Genomic DNA, 24,481 nt, shown 5'->3' with positions numbered 1-24,481 from the left:
ATTCTTAAGGCATTCTTAAGTGATTTATGTATTTCATAGTTTATATATATCAAATAATTTTATATTAAGTAACCAGTGGACATATCTTGTGTTTTCTTTAGAGAAGTACTAGTTATAAAATTAATAGGCCAAGGGACAATTGAAGAATCCATGCTAAAAATTAATCAACAGAAATTGAAACTAGAACAAGATATGACCACAGTAGATGAAGGTAAGTTTTTTGTCAGCATAAAATATGGAAGGGCATCAATTTAGCAGTAGCAGGGAGTAACAAAGATGGTCTGAGTCCTTGATTGGTATGCAGATTATGGATAGCACAGGAGAAGATAAGCATACTTGTGTCAAAAGTACTGCAATAACTAAGATCATTTTGCCAGAACTGATAAAACCACTTTGATTTTGAAAAATCCTGTCTCTTCCATTCTCAGTCTCTGACACAAAAATATCCCAGAAATAAAATTGGGTCCATAATTTTATCTGCAGTTTTATAATTTACTTACTATATTAGAAATATTTATGAATCCAGAGCACATGGCACAATATTAAGTTCTTAAGAACTCTAACATTTATATTAATTTCATTTTGACTAGCAAAATACTCATTACTCTAGAGTACAACACAATGCACTTATTAAAAAATTGAATAATTTTAAATTAAAGAGCAATTGGATATTAGAAACAGTCATCAAATAGAACTGTCTCCATTTCCTCCATCTTTTTGAAGAGAATGATTTTTAAAGTTTTAATTTTTTATTAAAAAGGTAAATAAGGCCACATAGTTCAAGATTCCTAAGATATAAAAAGGCAAATAAAAGCCTCCTTCCCACCCTATCACCCAGCTTCCTCATAAAGTTTATTTTTTATTGTATGACCAGTTATTTCTGCATCTTACTTTTTTATGTGATGTTAAATTTGGATTTCATGGACTGTTTTCAAGTCTTTCGACAAGTTCAGAGGCAAGCATGTCAGTGAATTTCCTGAGAGTTTATACAGTGGTTTGTCATCTTATGCATTTTTTTACTGAAAGGAGAAGAGTAGGTAAAAGTTTTGTTTAGACTATAGCTGGGGTCTGTATGAGTGACAGAGAAAGAGAGACACCTGGATAAGTGGGGTCTTGTTTAATTGAAATTTTCTTTAAGTCAATGATGATATCTTTGGATGGAAAATAAGTTTAGAGGAAATTATTTCTGTTTGGATTTGTGAGTTTTGTCTTTATTTTCACATTCAGATTGTTATATAGATGCTTTTATTTAGTGAACCTGAGGAGTAAATACTATGTGGTCTATAAATAGGATATGATCCAGGCTATCTGGATCATATCTGTCTCTTTATATCTTTATCAAATCAGAAAGAGAAGCTGTAGACTGCTCTGCTGGCAATGTGAACATGAGCACAGGGGAAGTAGCCCTAATATTATTTGTAGGAATTTGAGAAGATTTTTAACAGGGAGTAACACTGAATCAAACTGGGCTTTGAAAGGTGATTAAGAATTCACCAAAAGTAGAGAAAATTGGAAAGAAGTATGCTTCATAAAATATTTTTATCAAACTTGTAACACCAGTTTCTGACCTGCAGGTGACGAAGGAAGTATGCCAGCAGATATAGCCACGTTACTAAAAACATCAATGGGCCTGTGAAATAAGAATTGTTCATTCCTAACTGATGAGGAAGTATCAACTTGGTGCACTCAAGGACATTTACATTATGATGACCATGGGGTTTATGAACATTTATAACTTTTTATAATTTCCATATTACATTTCTCATAGTATGGACAACTTTTTTGCCACTAACTGAATTCTCCAGATGCTCACATGTGAAATTTCAAAAAAAGCCACGAATATGTAGTCTTGAAGATGTTAAATAATCATTTTACAAAGCAGTTTTCTGAATGGGGATTAGTTGGTGATTGTTTGTAACAAATACGCTAATGCTTTAGAAATGTCAGTATTTTTGTAATTATTTCTACCTCCAAATATATATATATATTGTCTTTCACTGGATAATGTGTGTAGATTTTTACATGTGCCTTATTTGACAATGCTTATGTCTTGTTTTTGCTCGTCTCATTTGAAGGTTCTTTTTTTATTATGTTAAAGAATGCAGCTGTATAGATTATATAGCTTTCATTTTATTGCTATTTGAAACAGATGTTCACCACTGTCAACAAGAACTCAACCTGAATTTAAAGGTGGCATTCCATATACTAACCCCCAGCCCAGGTCCTCCCAAGTACTTCTGTTAACACAAATTTGTTTGGCTAGGCACTAAGTTGTTTTCCAGTGAATAGTAACTGAAGAACCCTTTATCTTACTCCACGAAGTAAATCCTCCTGTTCAATTTCCAACTGCACTAACTGTGCTTACTATTCTACCTTTTCTTGTGCATGTTTTCATTATTTTCCCTCTCCTGGCTTTTGCTTCTATTGAAACTGTTGCCCAGTCATTTCTGCTCCACTTCTCTTTACTCTAAGTAGTAGTTTATTCCTGCCACATCTCCACATGTCAGCAAAATGTTGGTGACATTTTTCTAGTCTGGCAGAACTAATCTGATTCACTTCAAAGCAGACTGAATGTGACTTCATTTTAAGGCAGCATTAGGTACTGCATGGAAATAGGTCATTAAGTTTGAATTCTTATCAAAATATAATTTACCACTTTGCAGAATTTCCAGTACAGGACCTCCTGAAGAGAGAGCCATTCTTCAATTCCAATTCAGTGTGGGTGACAAAGTGAAATTTAGAAGTAAAGTTGTCTACTTGATATTTAAGTCTTTATTAAATCTTTCTTTAAATTTTTGCCTGTTGGTCTATATTGCTGTTTTTATTATGCATCAGTTTCTTTGTATAACTTGTGAGTTTCATGTGTTTTGTTTTATTATGTAAATATCATTATAAATAAACTTATTTATAAATCAAAGATTTGTTCATTATTGAAGATTATACTTTAACGACATCCTGACTTTCTAAGTTTCTAGAGTAATAGAACTCTTCAGTTGAAGGCTAATGAAGCTCTTATAGTGATTCTTCAGATATTATAGACCCTGAAAACTCATGACTCAGTAGACTTATCCAGTCTTGAAAGTGAAAGATTGAAAGGACTCTGCAAATAGTATTACTACCTCCTTCTACATCATGGTACCCAAATCACTTATATTGTTGAGAATGTTACCTTCTAAAAATCTTAAATGGGTTCCTTGTAACTTTCTTGTATTAATGTGTCTTCAGTGATAGGCTGTTTCTTTTGTTGTTGTTTAATCCATATTTTTATGTTTAATTAAATGTAGTTGGGTTCTCCTTGTAAAGCTCTGTTATGTTTTTGGCTTAATAAAAATAATTATGATCATAAGTTGTATTATCATACATTTTGTAGTAGTTTCTGTATTGAGCACAAATGGTATTATGTGCTTAATATTGTCTCTTTCTCAGTAAACTGGAATCATTACTTTGGATGTATTCTCATTAGTCCTTTTATTGAACTAATAGCAATAAAATTCGAAATCCATCATCAGTAAAGAGCATGTGAAGCCGCAGTTGTTGGAGTAATGTTTATTCAACTGAAGCACCGTATGTGTTTTTAATACAGGTCACACAGGGATAAAAGACATAAAGTGAAGTCGCTCAGTCATGTCCGACTCTTTGCGACCCCATGGACTGTAGTCTATCAGGTTCCTCTGTCCATGGGATTTTGCAGGCAAGAGTGCTGGAGTGGATTGCCATTTCCTTCTCCAGGGGACCTTCCCGACCCAGGAATTGAACCCAGGTCTCCTGCATTGCAGGCAGACGCTTTACCATCTGAGCCACCAGGGAAGCCTTAAAAGACATAATGTGTTTTCATAACTCTTAGTCCTGACCCCACAGTCTTGTAACTTTATACCAATAGATAATGTATGTTGAAATATTAATATTGTTCCTCATTGTTGGTGTTATTGTATAATGATGATTAGATAAGACTATCAGGAGATTTGGTTTCCATTTGTATGACCTTAAGATATTTAAATGGTCTATAAGGAATTGTTTGTTTTAACTTCCCAAAAGGTATGGTTTCTTACTAATTATAAATACAACATGCAATTCATTTCTGCTGTGATTAATTCATGTACTTTAACCCTTGCTTACTTGCTCAGTGAGGATATGTTTAAATACAGCATGGGATAATGGAATATGTTGTTCTTTTCAGTGAAGACTACCTAAAGGTTATGATGATGCTATGATTGAAATATTTGCTTATAAAATCTGCTGTGGTTGCATTTTATGTTGAATCATGATATGTGTTAACAGTGGGACTCTATATTATAGAGTTTTCATAATTTATATAAATATATTTATCACTAAGTTCTATTTTCATTAAAGCTTGTTAGAATGTAATTATGTGGAGGAAAATCAATATACATAAGAGGGAAGAAAAGTTTCTACCTTTATTATCTAGAGTATTATTTGAATTTCTTCTGTGAAGGACAATTTTTTTTCCCTCTAGACTGCCCTGATGACATATATGAGGACTTTGCAATGAAAAGTTGCTTACAACCTATTATCATTTCTTAACAGCTACTAACAGTAAGAAAAGTAATCTGAAGAAGCAAGGTACTTGAGAAATACACTTTGTTTTTCAGTGTAATTGTTTGTTTTTAATTTTTTATTGAAGGATAATAGCTTTACAGAATTTTGTTGTTTTCTGTCAAATTTCAACGTAATCAGCCATAGGTATACATATAATCCTCTCCCTTTTGAACTTCCCTCCTATCTCCCTCCCATCCCATCCCTCTAGGCTGATACAGAGCCCTGTTTTGAGTTTCCTGAGCCATACAGCAAATTCCCGTTGGCTATCTGTTTTACTATCTATTTTCCCATTTACTATTTTATTTTTTTATTTAATAAGTTTCCATGTTACTCTTTCCATACATCTCACCCTCTCCTCCCCTCTCCCCATGTCTATAAGTCTATGTCTGCTTCTGGATTGTTGCCCTATAAATAAATACTTCAGTCCCATTTTCCTAGATTCCGTATATATGTGTTAGAATAGGATATTTATCTTTCTGACTCAGTGTAATTCTTAATAATGTGTACAGTAATTTTTTTCCTCAGATTTCATAGAACATTGTTACAAAGAAAGAAGCACCTTAAACAAGATCACAATTAGATGAACTTGCCTTTTCTTTCTTCTTTTCCCACACCCTGTCCCCACTTTTTGCTTCTCAACTATATTTTCTTTGCTCTGCCATTCATTTCATGGATAAGGCTATCTGTTTTGTTAATCTGTTTCCTGATATGACATACTAAGATTAGACAACTCAATAATATTAACATGTATATTGAACTAAAATGTTATTTTTCAATATAATTATGGTTTAAAATAGATTGTGATAATCCAAATATACAGTTAATTGAAAGATTTCTATGTAAATGGCTTGTTTATATGGGTAGTTCTTATACAGTCATATAGAACTATAAAATGATTCAAGTTGAAAGTGTAAAATAATCCTCAGGAAAAATGATTGTTCCATGACCTTTAAAAATTTTGTCAGCATAAAATAAATGTATAAGGAAATGAATGAAATAGGAAAACTAATATTTAGTGCACTGTAAAATATTAGAAATGTTGAGAAAATTTAATTTTTGTAAAAAATTTATCAAAGTAATTTGAACATTACCTTCCTGTAAAACTTGGAGGCAAGAATTTTATTTTTTAACCTTGGCAAGTAGTCATAATCCTAGATTTCAGTCAGCTTCCAACATTTCATTGCTTTTTCAGTGTTATGAAATAATGCCCCTCACACCCGTTGTTTTTTCTTTTTAAGTAGACTTTAGTAGAGGAGATTTAGGTTCATAGCAAATTAAGCAGGAAGTACAGAGGGTTCCCATGTACCCTTGTCCCCACACAACACAACTTACCTCCCTATGAACATCTTTCACCAAAATGATACATTTGTTACAATCAGTGAACCTACATTGAGACATCATAATCACCAAAAGTCCACGGATTCCACTAAGGTTCACTCTTGATGTTGTACAGTCTATGGGTTTGACAAATGAACCTATTACAGTATCTTGCAGAAGAGTCTTACTGCTTTAAAAATCCATTAAGTCCTCCATGTCTTTTCATGGCTTGATAGCTCATTTCTTTTTAGCAATGAAAAATGTTCTCTTATTGGGTATACCACAGTTTTCTTATCCATTAACCTACTAATGGATATTTTGGTTGTTTCCAAGTTTTGGCAATTATTGATGAAGCTACCAACAACATCAGTATGCTGGTTTTCTTGTGGACCTGTTTTCAACTCCCTTGGGCAAATACCAAAGAGTGTGATTGCTGAATTATATGGTAAGAGTATGTTTAATTTTGTAACAAATTGCCAAACTCTCTTCCAAGGTATATGTACTATTTTGCATTTATATCAGAAATGAATAAAAGTTCCTGTGGCCCCACATCCTTGCCAGCAATTGGTGTTGTATTTTGAATTTTTACCTTTATAATAGGTATGTAATAGAATCTTATTGTTTACAGTTCCCTAGTAACATATAATGTTGAGCATCTTTTCGTATGCTTATTTGCCATCTGTGTGACTTTGATGAGGTGTATATCCAGATGTTTTCATCCATGTTGTAATCAGGTTGCTTATTTTATCGTTTAAGAGTTCTTTATGTATTTTGGATAAAGTCCTTTTGCAGGTATTTTGTTCCTGTCTGTGGCTTGGCTTCTCATTCTTTTCATCCTCTGTTCTTTTAATGTGAAGGATTTTTCACCAGTCTCACTTCCTCCAGGGCATCTTCATCTTTGTCACAGCCACTTTCCTCATTTATGTCATTAAGTTTGCCTTCACCAAGTTCTTCAGACTGCGTGTGAAGACCGTCTTTCTGTTGATGTTCAGTTTGAGTTTCACTCCAGCATTACCACTTTTCTTTACTGCACTTTCATCTTTGTTGGTGAGTTCTCTTTTTCTTTTTTTTTTTAATACTTTTAATTTTATTGGAGTAGAATTGACTTACAGTGTTGTTTCAGCTGTACATCTAGGTGATTCAGTTATACATAGATTCCTTGGTCATATAAGTAATTACAGTACTGAATCGAGTTCCCTGTGCTATACCATAGGGGGTCCTTGTTGGTTATCTGTCATATATAGTAGTATATGTATGTTCATCCCAAACTCCTAGTTTATTCCCCACTACACACACTTTAACCTTTGGTAACCATGAATTTGTTTTCAATTTCTCTAAGTCTGTTTCTGTTTTGTAAATAAATCCATTTGTATCTTTTTTAGATCCCACATACAAGTGATAGGATATTTTTCTGGCTTACTTAACGTAGTGTGATAATGTCTAGGTCCATCCATGTTGCTGCAAATGGCATTATTTCATTCTGTTACGGCTGAATAGTATTCTATTATGTATATGTTTCACCTCTTAGCCCTCTTCTGTTGACGGGCATTTAGGTTGCTTCAATGCCCTGGCTATTGTAAATAGTGCTGTGATGAACATCAGGGTGTATGTGTCTTTTCAGATTATTGTTTCCTCTGGAAATATGCCCAGGTACATGATTGCTGGATCATATGATAGTTCTAGTTGTAGTTTTTTAAGGAACTTGCACACTGTCCTCCATAGTGATTATAACAGTTTACATCCCCACCAACAGTGTAAGAGGGTTCTCTTTTCTCCATACCCTTTCCAGTATTTATTATTTATAGACTTGCTTTTTGGTGATGGCCATTTTGACTACTGTCAGGTGATACCTCATTGAAGCAACAGCTTTGATTTGCATTTCTCTGATAATTAGTGACAGTGAGCATCTTTTCATGTGTTTTTTGGCCATTTCATGTTTTCTTTGGAGAAATGTTTCTTTAGATATTTTGCCCATTTTTTGATTAAGTTGTCAGTTTTTTTGACAGAGTTGCATGACCTTTTTGTATATTTTGAAGATTTAATCCTTTATCTGTCACTTCATTTGTAAGTATTTTCTCCTGAGGGTTGTCTTTTCATTTTGTTAATGGTTTCCTTTGCTGTGGGTGAGTTCCTTTTTTCAATTATCCATTTTTGTAAAATGTCAAGTGGGTTTATCACTGAGAAACAAGCAGGCAGCACAACTACACGCTTTGCTGTCTGTGCATAAATGACAGGTGTGCAGTGGCCAGTCACCAACAGACTGTGAAAAAAGTGGCACGATTGCTCGTCTGTTATTTACATAGTGACTTGTGGACTGAAGCGCGAGCAGCAAAATGTGTGCTTTATACAGTTACTCAGGAATACAGCATGGAAACTGAAATCCAGACCATTTCTTCTTTTGGAAAATACGTGACTAAACCACTGTGACTGAAATTCATGCATGTCAGAACTAGTGCAAAGCATGGCCTGCCTGCATTGTAGACTATTTTACCTGGTTATATAGGTAATGTGAAGCTCCTCTGGAGAAAAAAAGATACTGGAAAAAAGTCTTTTTTTTTTTTTAATCCCCTTTCCTCCTCTTGTTTCTTTTAATAAGCAGGATATGGCAGAAGTGACAGTGTTGGCGGAGCTGAGGGGATGGTGTATGCACATGATGCAGCGTGTCGATGTAACTTCTTATCTGGTGAGAGTGATGCTGTGAAGAAGAGTAAAGGTTGGAGGCGGCCGGCATTACCTAGAGTTTGGTCTGGGGCCTTCGCAGTATCCAGTCAGCGATGGCAGGAATGCTTTGGACTTTCTTCCGTAATGTCACCAGCCTGGGGTGGATGTCCAACAAATCGGGTTTAAAGACCAAAAGTGTGGTACTGCAAATTTCCCAGTAGAAGTCTGCCCAAGTTACCTAGTTCAAAGGAAACAAATTTTCATTGGAATATAAAAGGCCTAATTTCTTAATGTAAAAAAAACATTGTTTTTTTAAATTTAGAATAGTCTGTTATTACAAAAGCAGAATGTGTATATGATAGAAAATTATAGATAACACCATACTCCCAAGCCCAGAGGTTACTCATATTAATACTTTGGTATAAGGTTGTTTTTCTATGCATATGTGTGTATTTTTACTAAAATGAGATATTACAGTACATACTCTTTTGTAACTTGATTCAATCTCCACCTTTCTGTGACAATACATTTTTATGTTATCTAATACCCTATCAATGTTTTTCCATTTGTTTCTCAAATGTCTTTTATAGGACAAACCAGTATCCATTCTGGGACCATGCGTTTCACTTGGTAATATCCTTTAACTCTCAATTCAGAGCAGTACCTCCCGTTTTTTATTCCATATCATTGAATTATTGAAGATTCCACACTAGTTCTGCGCAATGTCCTGCCTTCAGGATTTTTGTAATTATTTCATCTTTACCTTGTTCCTTTATATGGCAGAGTAAAAAGGAATAGAGTACAAGTTATCTTTAGAGAGTACATGGCTTTAAATTAAACACTTTAAATTAAATACCTTAAATGGCTAACATAACATTATATTGGATCACATCAGAAGACATATGTGTGACCACTACTATACCTGGCCACTGTACAACAGGATAATGACAGCCTAGTCCTACTCTTGTATACCTTTTTTGTTTGTTTGCTTTGTTTTTAATTTGTACACTTGTTTTGTTCCTTTATGACTAGAAACTAATCTGGATGATGTTACTTTGGCGCCATATAAATGCCAGTCAAAGAGCGAAGTTTAAATATAGACTGTTCTTAGTTTTGCTTTTGTGTGGGATTTAATAATGCAGATTGCTAGTGTTTTATAAACTTGCTCAATAAACATCTGTCAACATTAATAGGACAGTTTGTTGCTTAGAGGATTCAGAATTCAGTCAGCAAATATTTATGAAGTACCTACTATGTGCCCTGTACAGGTTAAGTGCTGGGATTGATTAGAGAGCAAGATGTGATGCAAGGCCCTTCTCTGATGAAGTTCTCACTTTAGAAGCAGGAAGACAATCAAACATGGAAAGTGTGGTGCAGGGGATCGGCCAAGATTGTGGAGTAGAAAGCTCGCCTCCCTCATCTCACCTTCCCTTACAAGCACACCAAAAATCACAAGTGTCTGCAGAACAACCATCGACGAAAAAGACCAGAATCTACCAGAAAAGATCTACAGCTAAACACATAGAGAAGGAACTACAGTGGGACAGGTAAGAGGGGCAGATTCATAATATAATTAGTCCAGTCCCTTATCCTGCTGGGGACAGTTGACAAATTACAGAATAAACATGCTGCAGAGGCTCTCCCGCTGGAGTGACTTCTGAGCCCCAAGTCAGGGCCCCTAGCCCAGGGGTCCTGCAGCAGGAAGACAAGACCCCAGAGTATTTGGCTTTGAAGACCAGCAGGGTTTGATTTTGGAAGTTTTCAAACAACTGGGGGAAATAGCAACTTTACTCTTAAGGGGGCACACAAGATCTCACACCAGGATCCAGGGCAAAATCAGCACATTGATAGGCGCCTGGGCCAGATCTATCTACCGGTCTTGAAAAGTCTTCCAGAGAGGCAAGAGGGAAGTTGTGGCTCATGCTTGTTCTCTATGTTCATGCTAGAAACAGAGAAGCTGGCAGCAGCCATATATGGGAGCTTTCTACCACATGGACACTGGTAGAAAGTGTTCCCTACTCCTATTCCTACATATTGGAGAGGGTATTAAGACATACAGACCATTATGTATAAAATAAACTATAAAGAAATAGTGTACAACACAGGGAATATAACCGATATTATGTAATAATTATAAATAGAGTGTAAGTTTTAAATTGTGAATCACTATGTTATATACCAGTAACATATAATGTTGCACATCAACTGTACTTCAGTTAAGAAACAGAAAACAAAATCCACGTGAAGTGATAAGGGTAATGAAGACAGAGTGATGAGAGAGGTTCTCAGGCAGATACAGAGAGAAGTCCTTTAAGAGGCGATGTTTAAGCTAAGGCTTGAATGATAAAAAGACCCAGACGTGCAGTGATTTGGGAATTAAACATTTCAGGCAGAAGGAAGAGTGAGTATAAAGGCTTTCAGGCAGGAGTATGACTTGTATCTAAGGGAAAAGCAAAACACCAGAGGAAGGGAGGAAGGGATAAAATGCTGAGAGATGGAGTCAGGAGGTCAGGAGATAGATTACGAAGAAATTTTAATAAAAAGCAGAAGAAAAAATATTTTAAGCCATTCGAAATTGTTCAGTCAATAGGGCAGAGAAAGGAACAAAAGACATGGCAAGTTTGCTTCTCTGTCTCCTCGACTCAGCAGGTAGTAATGAGAGTAAGTCCCAAAGTGTGGCAGAAAGCAGTATCTTCTCTCCTAGAATGGTGTCTCATTGAAGGCAGCCGCCCCAATTTAACACAGCTTCTCAGTCAGGTTTAGATTTGGACTTTTTCTTGGCAAGACTACTTCATAGGTGACGGTGTGCTCCTCTATTATACGGTGGCCCATAATACCTGGTTCTCTCCCTTTTGTGATATTAACAGTTGTTGATAATCAGTGCTTAGATCCATTCATTCATCATGGGCTGGAAGATAGCGGTGGTTTATTTTAATCTCTCCTTACTTATTAACTAAAAGCATTTATGAAGACAAACTTCGTCCTATCTTTTTTTTTTTATCTTGAGGTTTAATTGGCATAAGAATGGCATAAGAATGGCCAGATAAATGCTTTATTCAACACCCCCCCCCAACACACACACACACTTTTTGGTTTTCAGTTTTCTAAATATAGACAGTCTGTCTCTGGCTTAACAGTGGTTCAGCTTTACAATTTTTTGACTATACCATGGTGCAAAAATGGTTTCTTTAGAAACCACACTTTGAATTTTGATCTTTTCCCAGGCTAGTGATAGGCTGCCTAGAACTCTCCTGTGATGCTGGGCCATGGCAGTGAACCATGTGATCAGGAGGGTAAACAACTGATTTACTTAACAACCATTCTGTTTTTCACTTTTACTACAGTGTTCAATACTTACATGAGACATTCAGCACTTTATTATAAAGGTTTTGTGTTTGACAGTTTTGCTCATCTTTGGCCAGTGAGAGTGTCTACAAGTTGACTGCTAGGTCCTTGACACAACTCCAATTTGGGTTTTTTTTTTTTTTTAATAATTAATTTGGTTCTGGTATAACAAAGTATTCCCAGGTCATGTTTTACATTTCCTGTCCCAAACTGAGAATGAGCTGTTTCTCCAAGAAACTAGTTACTTTTAGAATTTGGAGACAAGGATCTGGGTCCTAGGGTTACCCAGGACAAGTAAGTTGGTCATTTTTTCAAGAAAAAGACACACCATGGTTTTTTCTTTACCCTGAAATAAAGTACATTGTGAACTGAAACTGTTGTATGATTAATATTGTTTGCCCTGAGAAAATATTCCTAATGAGATGTGTATAGTCAAATCACTGTGCTTTACCACTAATGATGTTTCTTGAAATAGTTTTTTACTGATAAGAGTACAGAGGTATTTCTCCACATACTCTATTCACCAATTTGACACAAGTTCATTTGTTTCACTTTGCTCTAGTTGGTCAGTGATAGCTTTTTAAAATGTTTTTCTTAATTGTTATATACTTTAGTATGTTCTCCCAAAGTTAACATCACCAAGAAAGGTTTATTCAAAGAAGTCTAGCTTTTGTCCCTCTAACCTACTTCCTACTTCTCTAACCTACTTCTTCCCTATGGGTAACACTTTTTTCAATACATTTTTATAGTTTTTGATTTATCCATGTATAGGTACATGCATTTTTTAAGATGTAAAACATACTCACAGAGTCACCAATAAACCACTCGTTTTCTCCTAAGTATGTGTCCAAACTTTGCAGAAGAGGAGGTGCATCACAGGTAAGTAGCTCCTTAAATATCTGATTCTAGGGGAGAGAGGAAAGATCACTCTAAGGATAATAGGAAGAAAAAGAGCTGAAGAGGAAATAGATCACATTTTTGTCATCAGTTCTTATAGTTTTTTTCATTTATCATGACTAAATCATTCATCAGTAAAATCTTTTCGTAGTTTTTAATCCTGATTTTTGTTAGTGAAAATTATTCCATTATGTTTTTACATTTCTAAAATCCCCCCACCTTTTTGGGCTCACTCCCTTTAAAGTTAACTAGTGTAACTAAAGGTAAAGAAATTAACTTTATTTTCTTGGGCTAGATTCCTCCAGTTTGGCAGTCTTATACTTAACAGAAGTAGTATGCTTTGGGGCCTTTATGAATTTCCTCTCTTTGACTTAACATTGTACCTTAGAGTGAGATCCTCTGCCTTGAATATTATCTATAAAATCCATCATTAATGTGTCCCCTTTTGATATAATATGTAAGATATTATTACAAAGCAAATATCCTTGGGGGAAAAAATGAACAAATATACCCATTTAAATAATTATCTTTGTTTTTACTTAAATCTCTGAAGAACAAATAATTTATTCATGGTGTCTTTCTTGGTAAGAATTGTTTGTTTATGAAAGCTGGGCTGGTTTGTATTGTGGATATGAAATATAAACTAAACTCAAAAATACTATAAAATATGCATATATCATCAATATTCATAAATGACCATAATAAAATTCAGCCTTTATTAATGTCAGATAGTGGATAACTCCTTCATCGATTCACTGAGTTACTATTATGACTTAGCTAGGTAGTACAGATTACTATAATATAATGCCTTATATTGAGGAATACAGTTTATAAAAGCTTCATTACACCTTTACATATGTTTGTCACATATCACAAACAGAAGGTTGGGAAGCTTGTCATTATTATTTGATTTTATATGCTTTCTGCGGCTCTGTACCACCTTTGTATATATGGTTCTCTCTTTATGGTAAATATATTCATGGTTCTAAAAATAGTGGGAGTCCTTTAGCCCCTTATACAAAATTTGTGAGCTGAGAGGCAATAGGCCCAGAAACTTGACGTTTCCCACAACTTAGCTCAGCATCAGTTGGGGAGGCAATAGCCAGCTTGGCTGTCCTAGAATAGCTGGAAACAGGAGGGAGTTCAATGGAACAGGATGTAGATGCTGTACAGCTTTCCAAAAACACCTGTGTGCTCACTTGGGTAATTCTACTTTTCCTGCTGTGCATTTCCACAGTGTAAGAGGCACCAGTGCTTTGCATATGCAGTGCCAGATGAAAATCTTATCTCTTCACTCTTGACTTCTCCTTTAGGCTAGGTTCTCTTATTGTCTGGTGAGAATCATCTCAGTCTAATGAAATGTAGATTGCTAAACAGCATAACCATTTGTGTTTTGAGTCATTTTAAATATTCACCAGAATAACCTAAAGAAGATAAAGTGTTTTTATGTGCTGTGCTTAGTCATGCAGTCGTATCCAACTCTTTGTGAGCCCATGGACTATAGCCCACCAGGCACCTCTGTCCATGGGGATCCTCCAGGCAAGAATACCTGGGGTGGGTTGCCATGCCCTCCTTCAGGGGATCTTCACCACCCAGGGATCAAACCCAGGTCTCCCACATTGCAGGCAGCTTCTTTACCATCTGAGCCACCAGGGAAGCCCCAAAATATTATTATACATCCTTTTTAAAATACATTTTCTGATAAACCCTCGATAGCCATTCTTATACTTCACGGATTCAGAAATTTCCTACCTCCTTCTCCGGAGTTATAAGGCAGTAGATTTGTGCACACTGAAAAGTTATTGCAATAGTTTTCTATCAAACAACCTTTACAGGATTTAAGGAGGTTTGTATATTTCTCCAAAGAACCATTTTAAAATCCACACTTAACCAAAATCATTTAGTATTGGAAATGGGCCACTGATGTTTCTTCAGTCCTGCTTACCCTTCATGCCCCACCCACAAACCCCTGCCTTGTTCTTCAGATGAGAAAACTGAAACAAATGCATTGTATAAGCACAGAAATTCTAGTTGATATATTCAAGGATTTTCAATGTGACCAATGCTCAGAGACAAATTTTGCCTGTAAGTTTAACTTTCTTAAATTAGAAATGGAATTTTTATCACTGATACATTGATAATTAAATAAATTTGATAGATTTTGTTTTAAGCACATATAGTAAGAGGACTATTTTCACTATCTTGACTGTTTTTCATCTTTGAAAATTTTACCTGACCACAAGGTGGCAGCAATGCAACCACTACAGAGAGACTAAGTGACAAGATACGAAAGAACTGTGTTGTTTTTCATTGTATTCTGGTAGGTCCTACTTTCTAATCAGATAATCCGATAGCCTGGCTATTTGCAATAATTCTGCAACACAAATGTCCCTTCATATGATTTATTCATAAACTTGGATTATATCCTGTGAATGTTGGGTTTTATTTTGTTTTGTGGTAGGTAGTATGTAAAAGCATTGTTATTCTAACACAAAGGTAAAGTTACTCTCATCATAAATGTTCAAAGACATTTTCCTTTGGGAGATTGCTTCTGTTTGGAGCCTCAATCACAGAAAGGTACAAAGTAGAAAAATAGAGAAAAGCAAGCCAACATGGGACAAAAATCTTTAAATACTTTTTTTTTCTGAAATGAGGACTATATATCTGCTTGTTTCTACATTTATAAGGATATGTGAAATGTAGATGTCATGTCTGACAAATAAAAGGAAAAATGATGAGCACTGAAGTGTATAATACTACTATTAATAACTAATATTTAGTAAACACTTTCCACCTAGCCATGGATACTTATTCTACTATTTAATCCTCCCAACATACTTCAAGTGGGCTTCCCTGGTGTCTCAAAGGGTAAAGCGTCTGCCTGCAATGTGGGCAGTCTCTGGGTTTGGAAGATCCCCTGGAGAAGGAAATGGCAACCCACTCCAGTATTCTTGCCTGGAGAATCCCATGGATGGAGGAGTCTGGTGGGCTACAGTTCACAGGGTTGCAAAGAGTCAGACATGACTGAGCAACTAATACTTTAAAGTAGATTGTATGCTATCCCTACTTTATAGACGTTGACTATGAAAATTTATAGGGAGTTAAGTGACAGCTGGTGAAAAGAGAATCAGGGTTCAAGCCTGGCAGTCTGACTCCAGAGCCCAAATGTGTTTCTATCATCAAAGCTGAGCCTTTATTTAAGACTTTGCTCTGGTTAATCAAGTATGTGTGTACATATATACATGTGTGGGTGTCTCCCCACACGCCTTATATTTATATCGAGGAACCAGTAAATGTGAATACTTTTATGTTCCAAATATCTCTGTTTAAATCAGAGGGTCCTAATCAAACAAATGGTATTTAGAATAAATGATGGTGGTGGTGGTTTAGTTGCCAAGTCGTGTCCGACTGTTGTGACCCCATGGATTGTAGCCCACCAGGCTCCTCTGTCCATGGGATTGTCCAGGCAAGAATACTGGAGTGGGTTGCCATTTCCTTCTCCAAGTAAATATGCTTAAGTAAACTGATATGACTGCCATTTGTTCTGTGCTGTAGCTTTTCTTTGGTGGCTCAGATGGTAAAGAATCTGCCTGCATTGCAGGAGACATGGGTTTTATCCCTGGGTGGGGAAGATCCCCTGGAGAAGGGAATGGCTACCCACTCCAGTATCCTTGCCTGGAGAATTCCATGGACAGAGGAGCCTGGCGGGCTACAGTCCATGGGGTCACAAATGGTCACAGCTGAGCAGCTAACCCTTTTACTTCACTTAAGCTATAACATATACATAATAAATACTCCTGCACAGCTGATTTGAATGACTGCTGGCCCTGTGACATTACACTCAGTGGTTAAGAATGTGGAGTCTGAGCCACAGTGTCTGGGATTTGAATTCTACATGTACCACTTAACAGCTAAATAACCTTAGGCAAGTTATTTACACTTCTACTTGAACCTCCATTTCTTCATCTGGAAAATGAGGATAACAGTTTCCAATATTTAAAATGATAAAAGATATGAATACTGGGGATGTGCCTCAAGTAAACAAAGGAATAAGTGAAAATAGAGGAAAGCATCCAGGAAACAACTCCAGCTCAAGAGAAAGACATTCCTGGGATGGCAGTGAAGGGAAGTCCAATGGTAAAAGCTGTGCAAAAACCTAGACAGCTCTACAAAGGAGAATGGCAATCTCTGGCTGGATATCTCCAAGGAAATAATGGAAACAACAGATTATCTGATATCATTGACTTTGTGGAATACATTATTGGCAGGCTATTGGGTAGTGTGGGAAAGTTCAGCAATAAAAGTGAAAAAGAAGCAAATGAAAAAAAGGCAATTACTCCTTTGAGGAAAGTGAGAAAGGAAATATAATCAAAGTATACCACAGTGCACAGTTCTGCACACTAATTTCATAGGCATTCTAATGTAATGACTCGATTTCACCACAAAATTTTAATATTAGGAGTTTGGGAGAAGGGAATCAGAATGACTGTGTAGGAGATAGATGGTCATTAGTCTCATAAGTATAACAAAACTATCTAAAATTTGTGACTCAGAGAAAGCCATATTTACATATCCTATATGGAGATGTCTAAATCCTAAAGAAAGAGCTAAAAGTGTTAAAACGAGGGCTGCACCTGAGGAAGGGTTAATACAAAGAGGTAGGGCGGGAATCACTGTAGTACTTTGTTTTAAACTTTTTACTATAACTTGATATTTTAAAACTAGAGGTATGTTTTACTTTGATAAAAAGGAACTTTTAAAAGCACCTAAAATAACATTTGGCAGATGGATATGATTAATAGCAAACTGATCACATTACTTTTATATCTTGTCTCTTCTCTGCCCAAGGAAAACGAGACATGAAATCATCCAGTGTGTCCACAATTGCATCCACTTGACATTGTTCAAGTTCTGTTTTTCCAGCCAAATCTATGGAATAGAGAGAGGACATTTTATGCCCAAGAATATACTCAATTTAATTTACCATTGTAAAGCTTTTTTGTAAAAGGCAGCATATTCATATGGTTCAAAAATACTGAACAATATACAGTAAAACAGTATCCAGTGAAAAGTAACTTCCACCTCTGCTCCCATTCACTTCATTTTGTTCCCTACCTACCTATCATAATGGTAACCATTTTCATTCATTTATCTTATATTTTTCTGTTGTTTCTTAATGAAAATAAGAATACGTATCCCACTCAACATGCACCTCTCCCCATATATCCTAGTTTTTCCTACAAGTTCTTTAAGGGCATCCTTGCCCTTTTTTCAGGCACAGAGGATTCCTTTACGTGGAAGTGCCACTATTTACTTAACTAGGCTCAACTGATTAGGTTTGTTTCCAGTCTTTTGCTAGTACAAGCAATACTGCAATAAACAACCTATACATATATTATCATTTATCTTGTAGAAAGAATTACTGCTGCTTGTACAGATAGTTTTTTGTCAAGAGCATGTGTTTGCTTTCTAGAAACTGCAAGTTTAAAATAATAGAGATAGTTTTTTTTTTTTTCCTGCCATTTGATCAACATTTTGCTAAGGAATCATTGGTTTTCCTAAATATATTCTCATTGGTGTCAATTTAAAATGCTTCTGTGTAGAAGCATGCTGAATTGGTTGCATTTCTGCAAAGGAAACATTAACAAAATGAAAAGAACCCACTGAATGGGAGAAAATATTTTCAAATGATATGATCTATAAGGGGTTAAGTACCCAACATATATAAACAGTTCATACAATTCAACATCAAAAAGGCAATGCAATTAAAGAATGGGCAGAAGAACTGAATAGACATTTTTCCAAAGATGAAATGCAGATGACCAACAGGCACATGAGAAGATGCTCAGCGTCACTAAGCATCAGGGAAATGCAAATCAAAACCATGATGAGGTATCACGTCACTCCTGTTAGGATGACTGTCATCAAAAAGAACATAAATAACAAATGTTGGCAAGGATATGGAGAAAAGGGAACCCTCCTACACTGTTGGTAGAAATAGGTGTGGTCATTATGATATGCACGCTAGCAAAAGTTTGGGTTCAGATACATCTGTCTAATTTTTCAGCTATATTCCAAGAAGGGATTGAGAACAAAGAGGTGTGGGGCAGGAGAGACTGGGCAATATAAGATAAAATTAATTGTCTAGGGAACTCAGGGAAAATTAAACTGATAGAGATGATATATTTATACTAACTTGGCATTTAATCCCGTTATCCCTTGCACTGTATAGTTTAATCTCATTCAGTAATAGAGCTGCTAAATGAATAGTAAATATATGCCATGCATTTTTTCAGTTATCAAGAACCTTAAACATAAAGAATATATTACCTGTGTTTCTGGTCAAGTATCTTGCTATTGCTAGACTCTGGTGAAGGTTAAGTCCGTCAACTTCCAAAATGGGGATTTTGCCAAATGGAAGAGCTTAAAATAAAATAAGCAAATAATCAACTTCCAGAACAAAATCAAGTCATAATACTTTTGTTTTACTGATAATTGTGGAAACAAAGCATGAGAGTAACATTGCAGAATTCATGAATATTTATTCTGTAAGGGATATTGTCAGTTACTCAGTCATGCCCTACTCTTTGGGACCCCATGGACTGAGCCTGGTGCCAGGCTCCTCTGTCCATGGAATTCTCTAGGCAAGAATACTAGAGTGGGTTGCATTTCCTTCTCCACGGGATTGTCCCAACCCAGGGATCAAACCCAGGTCTCCTACATTGCAGGCAAATTCCTTACCCTCTGAGCTACCAGGGAGCCTATCTAGTGCAGAGGTCCCCAGCCTCTGGGATCTAATCCTGGCGACCTGAGCTGATGTAATAATAACAGAAGTAAAGTGCACAATAAATGTAATGCACTCGAAGCACCCCAAAACCATCACCACCCCCACCTTGGTCTATAGAAAAATTATCTTTCCAAATCTAGTCCCTGGTGCCAAAATCTAGTCCCTGGTTGGGGGCTGCTGCTCTAGTTGAATCTTTACATTTCACAAGTTAAAAAAAAAAAAAAAAAAAACTTGTTAGAAAAAGAAGCTGGCTCACAGATACAGAGGACAAACAAGTGGTCACCAGTGGAGAAAGGAAAGGGGACAGGCAATATAGGGGTGGAGAAGTAACAAGGACTAAGTATTATGTGTGAGATGAGCTACAAGGAAATATTGTACAACGTGGGGAATATAGCCAATATTTTATAACAACCGTAAATGGACTATAACATTTAAAAATTGCGAATCACTATATTGTACATCTGCAACTTATATTGTATGGCAGCTGTACTTCAAATTTTTTTTAGAAGGGGGAAAATGAGTTGTTAGAAGAACTGCTACAGAATTAGTGACAGAACTGGGTCTAAAATCCAGGTTTACATCAGTGCTCAGATATACTATCTCACATACTTACTGTGTTTTAAAAACTTCTCTTTTAAAGTCTCATTAATTTTTCAGTCTTCTGAGATTAAATTATTCTTTAAAACCATAGTCTGAGGAATATGGAGTTTTGATAATTGAGTTATGGTAAGGAATTTAGCCAAACGCTGATTCTGATGAGGGACTTTGAAGTATATAGTAAGGCAACAAGCATATTTGTACAAATATACAACAGACTCAGAGAAGGTGTATTAATATTTCTCTGTAAATCCTACTTTGTTTTCTTATCAAAACCTATTATATTTTTGTCAGAAAGTAATTTTTATTCTTTATTACAGAAACATTCTAAGTTGAAGATAAATACAAATTCTACCACATAATTATAACCATTTTGATATTTTAATTGCTTTCCCATATACATGTAAATTGGAGTAGGAAATGGCAACCCACTCCAGTATTCTTGCCTGGAAAATTCCATGGACAGAGGAGACTGGCAGGCTGCAGTTAGTGTGTTGCAGAGTCAGAAATGACTGAGCAGCTAAGCACACATGCATACATATAAATATAGAATCATAATGTATATAATGTTTGTAGACCACTTTTTTTTAAAATTTGATGATACCTTTCCTTTTTTCTTGTTTTTACTTCTGTTTTTCCCTGCTTGTCTGCACCGTGCAGCCTGGGGGAATCTTAGTTCACCAACCAGGGATCACACCTGTATCCCCTGCCACGGAAGCGCCAAGTCTTAACCACTGGACTGCCTTTCTAAATCAATAAAACACCATCTTTTGAACAGCATGCACTCTGCCATATGAATTAATCACGATTTTCCCTACCTGTGCCTTGCTTGCTCAGTTGCTTCAGTCATGTCTGATTCTACAACCCTAAGGACTGTAGCCTGCCAGGTTCCTCTGTCCATGGCAAGAATACAGGCAGGGGGATGCCATTTCCTCCTGCAGGGGATCTTCTCGACCCAGGGATTGAACCATCATCTCCTGTATTGCAGCTGGATTGTTTACCACTGAGCCACCTTAGGTTTGGACATAAAATTATTTTGGAATGAGGGAAAAGAATAAAGTGCCACTTATAATCCCATGACCCTAATTCAACTGCTAGCATCAGCCTTCAAGTGTCTTTCATATGCACTGAATAGTGCAAGATGAACTATAGTTCACACCAAGAATAAAAACCTCTTTGAATACTCACCTAATTAAGCATGCCTCTTACTGTTCTAGGTGTTTGAGAGACTCGGTGAGCAAAACAAAGTCCCAAATAAAGCTGACACAAATTGTGATGCCTTAGTGAAGCATACTGTGTGATGAAGAGTAAATAACATGCCTAGCATTTTGGGGGTTGCTTCCCTTGTGCTAGTCATTGTACTAAATATTGAACATGCCCATTAGGTCTTCAGGTACTTACAACAGCTCTATGAAGTCGGTATTAACTACCATCTCATTTTATAAATGAGGAAAAGTTATATAAAAAGCCCAGATCACACACCTGGTAAAGGTGAGATCCAAACTGAGGTCAGTTGGAACTCTTGCTCAGCTGTTTTTAGTTCTAAGAGCCATGTTTTGAGAAAGATATTAAAACTCAGAGCAAACCCAGAGGATAGTATCCAAGTTAGAAAGGAGTCTGAAAATCACATTATATGAAGATTGGCTGAAGAACTTCACACTGTTCACTGAAGGAGGCAGAACAAACTAAGTGGAACATAAAAGCCATCTCCAATATGGCACAACTATCAAATGGAAAGAAAAATCTTACTTATTCTAACCATCTCTAAAATGCAAAACCAGAACCAAAAAAAAAAATTGTTTTTCCAAAAAGAAATTTTTAAAGGGCAGATTTTTAACTCAAGATCAAGCATAATTATTTTACCGTTGGAACTGTTAACAGTGGAATGTGTTTTCTTATGAGATGGTAAGCATTCAGCTACTGGAAGCCTTTGAGCCAAGCTTGGGATGATTGCCAACAGTTGGAATACAGGGCTGCATCTAACAAGAAGAAATTTAAGAAGACAAATACGAAGTCCTTTATTTGGTTCCAGAAAAAAATAATTTCAGAGTGTTGGAGTTGTAACTTAACAGGAACACCTGTCAAAAAGCTTTAAGAGATTTAGTGATGCTGAACGTAAAGCCTCAGTATGCTATAGCTGCCAAAATAGCTACTGTGATCTTGGTAAAATGTCTTAGAAAAATGTCTCAACTTGTGCCAGGAGTGATGATCCCAGTCTACTGTGTGCTGTTCTTATGCCTGGAACATTGTGTTTCCCCATAGGTGCCACACGTAAAATAGCAGAGTCTAGCAGAGGCCTGTTCTACTTGGGTGTTGAGGAAACCTAAGCCAGGGGAAATAAATAAATAAATCTCCTCTTCAGGAAGAGGAGACAACTGTCCCTTGAACCTACATGTGATTGCATATCTCAGTCTATAGGAATCAGTGTCTAAAGTCAAGGCAGGGAAGGTTAGACTTAATTTCACAATGATCAGAGAAACAATCAAGGAAGTTCCAAAAAGTCGATATCTAAATAGAGATACACGTGCATGAGTTACCTAGGGACTCAGTTCTGGATTCAGCCAAAGACTGTCTTTATCTTCAGAGCATTTTCATTGACTACACAGCAATGGCTTTTTCTCTATGATATTTTAAAGATTCTAAATTTCTTCAGATAATTGGATGTGAGAGAAAAAAAAAATTTGTTCTTCCCTTATTAAAATGGTAATTCCAAGACCAATATGTGAAAGCCATATGGAGATAATTTCAGTTTTGTATAAGGAAGTTTATTTTAAAAGTTTTCCTCCCCTCTACTTTCTGTTCTTCCTTCCCAGAATTTCATGGAAATGTTGCACCTCTTGAACTGACTGATTCTTGACTGTCCTTATCTTTTTTCTCTTATTTTTCATTTTTTCCCTATTTTGTTTTCTGGAGGATTTACTTATTTTTCATCATTTTATTTGTCTGTTTGTATCGACATTAGCTGAAGAAAATTTTGTCTCTGAGCACTCCTTTTAGATTGTATAGAGTATCTTCTCTTTTCTCTGAGGATGGTATATTTTTTTAAGTTGTTTTCTTTCTACACTATCTTGACATCTTCAGAGATGAAAACGGTTTCCATCCCCTACTTCAGAGATGGACTCGATAGTTCTAAGGTTCTTCCTACCCCCTTTGCCAGTGATTGGTTCAGAAATAGGCACATGGTCCAGCCTGAGCCAGTGAGACATAAGAGGTTTGCTGAGGTCTCCTGGGAAAGCTTTTCTTCCTTCTGGGAACACTTAAGGGAGCAGTGTTAAGTTTTCTCCTATAACCTCTCAAAATTGCTGCTCAACACTGCCAGGCTGGAATTTCAGCAAATACATTGCTACCAGCTTCTTGATTCAGCCAACACAGTGAGGGGGAAAACTGAATAAAGCCATCCTTGGAAACCTGGCCTTCTGGATTTTCAGTTATATGATACAATTTATGTCGTTGTTATTTAAGCCATTTGGTTTTCTGTTAAAGCAGCTTATCTGATCCATTGTCCAAATGCAATTGATAGCTGAGCAAGCCCAGTCAATTCCAATGGTCAAAAATTTAACTTCTGTATTCCTCCATTTCAGCTCTTCTGATAGAGCTTTATGTTCAGTTATTTTGAATTGCTCCCTCTGTCAAGTGTGTTTTTTTACCGCAAGTAGGAAATTTCTGGGTCACATAGCATTTATTTAACTTGCCTGAACTGCTGTTTCTTAATGTAAAGCTACATAAGCTCTAAAAACCTTTATACTTTCTTTTTCCCCGAGAAGAGACAAAAGGTTCTAGAAACATTTCCTCTTCATACATTTCCATCAACAATGTTTATGCTACTTACTTGACTTGATTTCAGGCCAATCAGCTTGGTCTATTCTGTGGTCTTCATATTTTATGTCCAAATAGGCAAATATATAACGAATAATTTCTGCTCTCCCCCTCATATTAAAATAAATGAGTTTGTAGTTTGGCATGGTGTGATTCTGGAAAGAGTGAAATAGAGGAATTATTTTAACAGCTCTAGAGATGTTTCAACATTTTTCTTTAAGGACTTTTTGAAAAATTTATGGCATTGTCTGAGATAACCAGAGACATTAGAGGATATTTCAAAACCAGAATTATAAATCATTATCTTAATAACATATGGGGAAGATTTGATAGAAATAAGATCCTGACTCTTTAAGAACTAGCTGGAACATTTCAGTGAAATAACCAAATCCAGGTTTTATTTATAAAAAGATATCAGAGTACCTATACATCAAACTTTGGAGAATGGAGTTTAAAACTGCATTTTAGGATTTTTTTTTTCTTCTGCCTTTAGACACTTGTAAT

The 24,481-nt window shown here is 36.0% G+C and overlaps 2 protein-coding genes across 2 annotated transcripts in view; one reads left to right on the top strand and one right to left on the bottom strand.

The window, feature by feature from the left end:
• SMARCAD1 (SNF2 related chromatin remodeling ATPase with DExD box 1) overlaps positions 1-2,837 on the top strand; it is an 89,468-nt gene extending 86,631 nt beyond the window's left edge. The window contains exons 22-23 of the mRNA XM_068975028.1: positions 102-211; positions 1,575-2,837. Of these exons, the coding sequence (XP_068831129.1) occupies positions 102-211; positions 1,575-1,636 (172 nt within the window). The 3' untranslated portion in view covers positions 1,637-2,837. The remainder of the gene's footprint in view (positions 1-101; positions 212-1,574) is intronic.
• Positions 2,838-8,608: 5,771 nt separating this feature from the next.
• Positions 8,609-24,123, bottom strand: HPGDS (hematopoietic prostaglandin D synthase). The gene is made up of 5 exons (XM_068975739.1): positions 23,991-24,123; positions 19,108-19,200; positions 17,597-17,706; positions 12,687-12,785; positions 8,609-8,773 (listed from the first exon to the last, which is right to left on the bottom strand). The coding sequence occupies exons 1-5, from the start codon at positions 24,121-24,123 to the stop codon at positions 8,609-8,611; spliced, it is 600 nt and encodes a 199-aa protein (XP_068831840.1).
• Positions 24,124-24,481: the final 358 nt, after the last annotated feature.

This window comes from Capricornis sumatraensis, chromosome 7 (genome assembly GCF_032405125.1).
Source record: "Capricornis sumatraensis isolate serow.1 chromosome 7, serow.2, whole genome shotgun sequence".
Lineage (NCBI taxonomy): Eukaryota > Metazoa > Chordata > Mammalia > Artiodactyla > Bovidae > Capricornis > Capricornis sumatraensis.
This window is presented reverse-complemented; position numbering and strand designations above follow the sequence as displayed.

Bases quoted from the DNA above. Each gene is read 5' to 3' on its own strand.
- HPGDS (XM_068975739.1), bottom strand. From the start codon at position 24,123: ATGCCAAACTACAAACTCATTTATTTTAATATGAGGGGGAGAGCAGAA. The intron at 17,707-19,107 runs GTAATATATTCT...TCTATTCCATAG, and splicing joins ATACTTGACCAGAAACACAG to ATTTGGCTGGAAAAACAGAA. The intron at 12,786-17,596 runs GTAATGTGATCA...TCTCTCCCCTAG, and splicing joins AGAAGAGACAAGATATAAAA to AATCAGATATTTAAGGAGCT.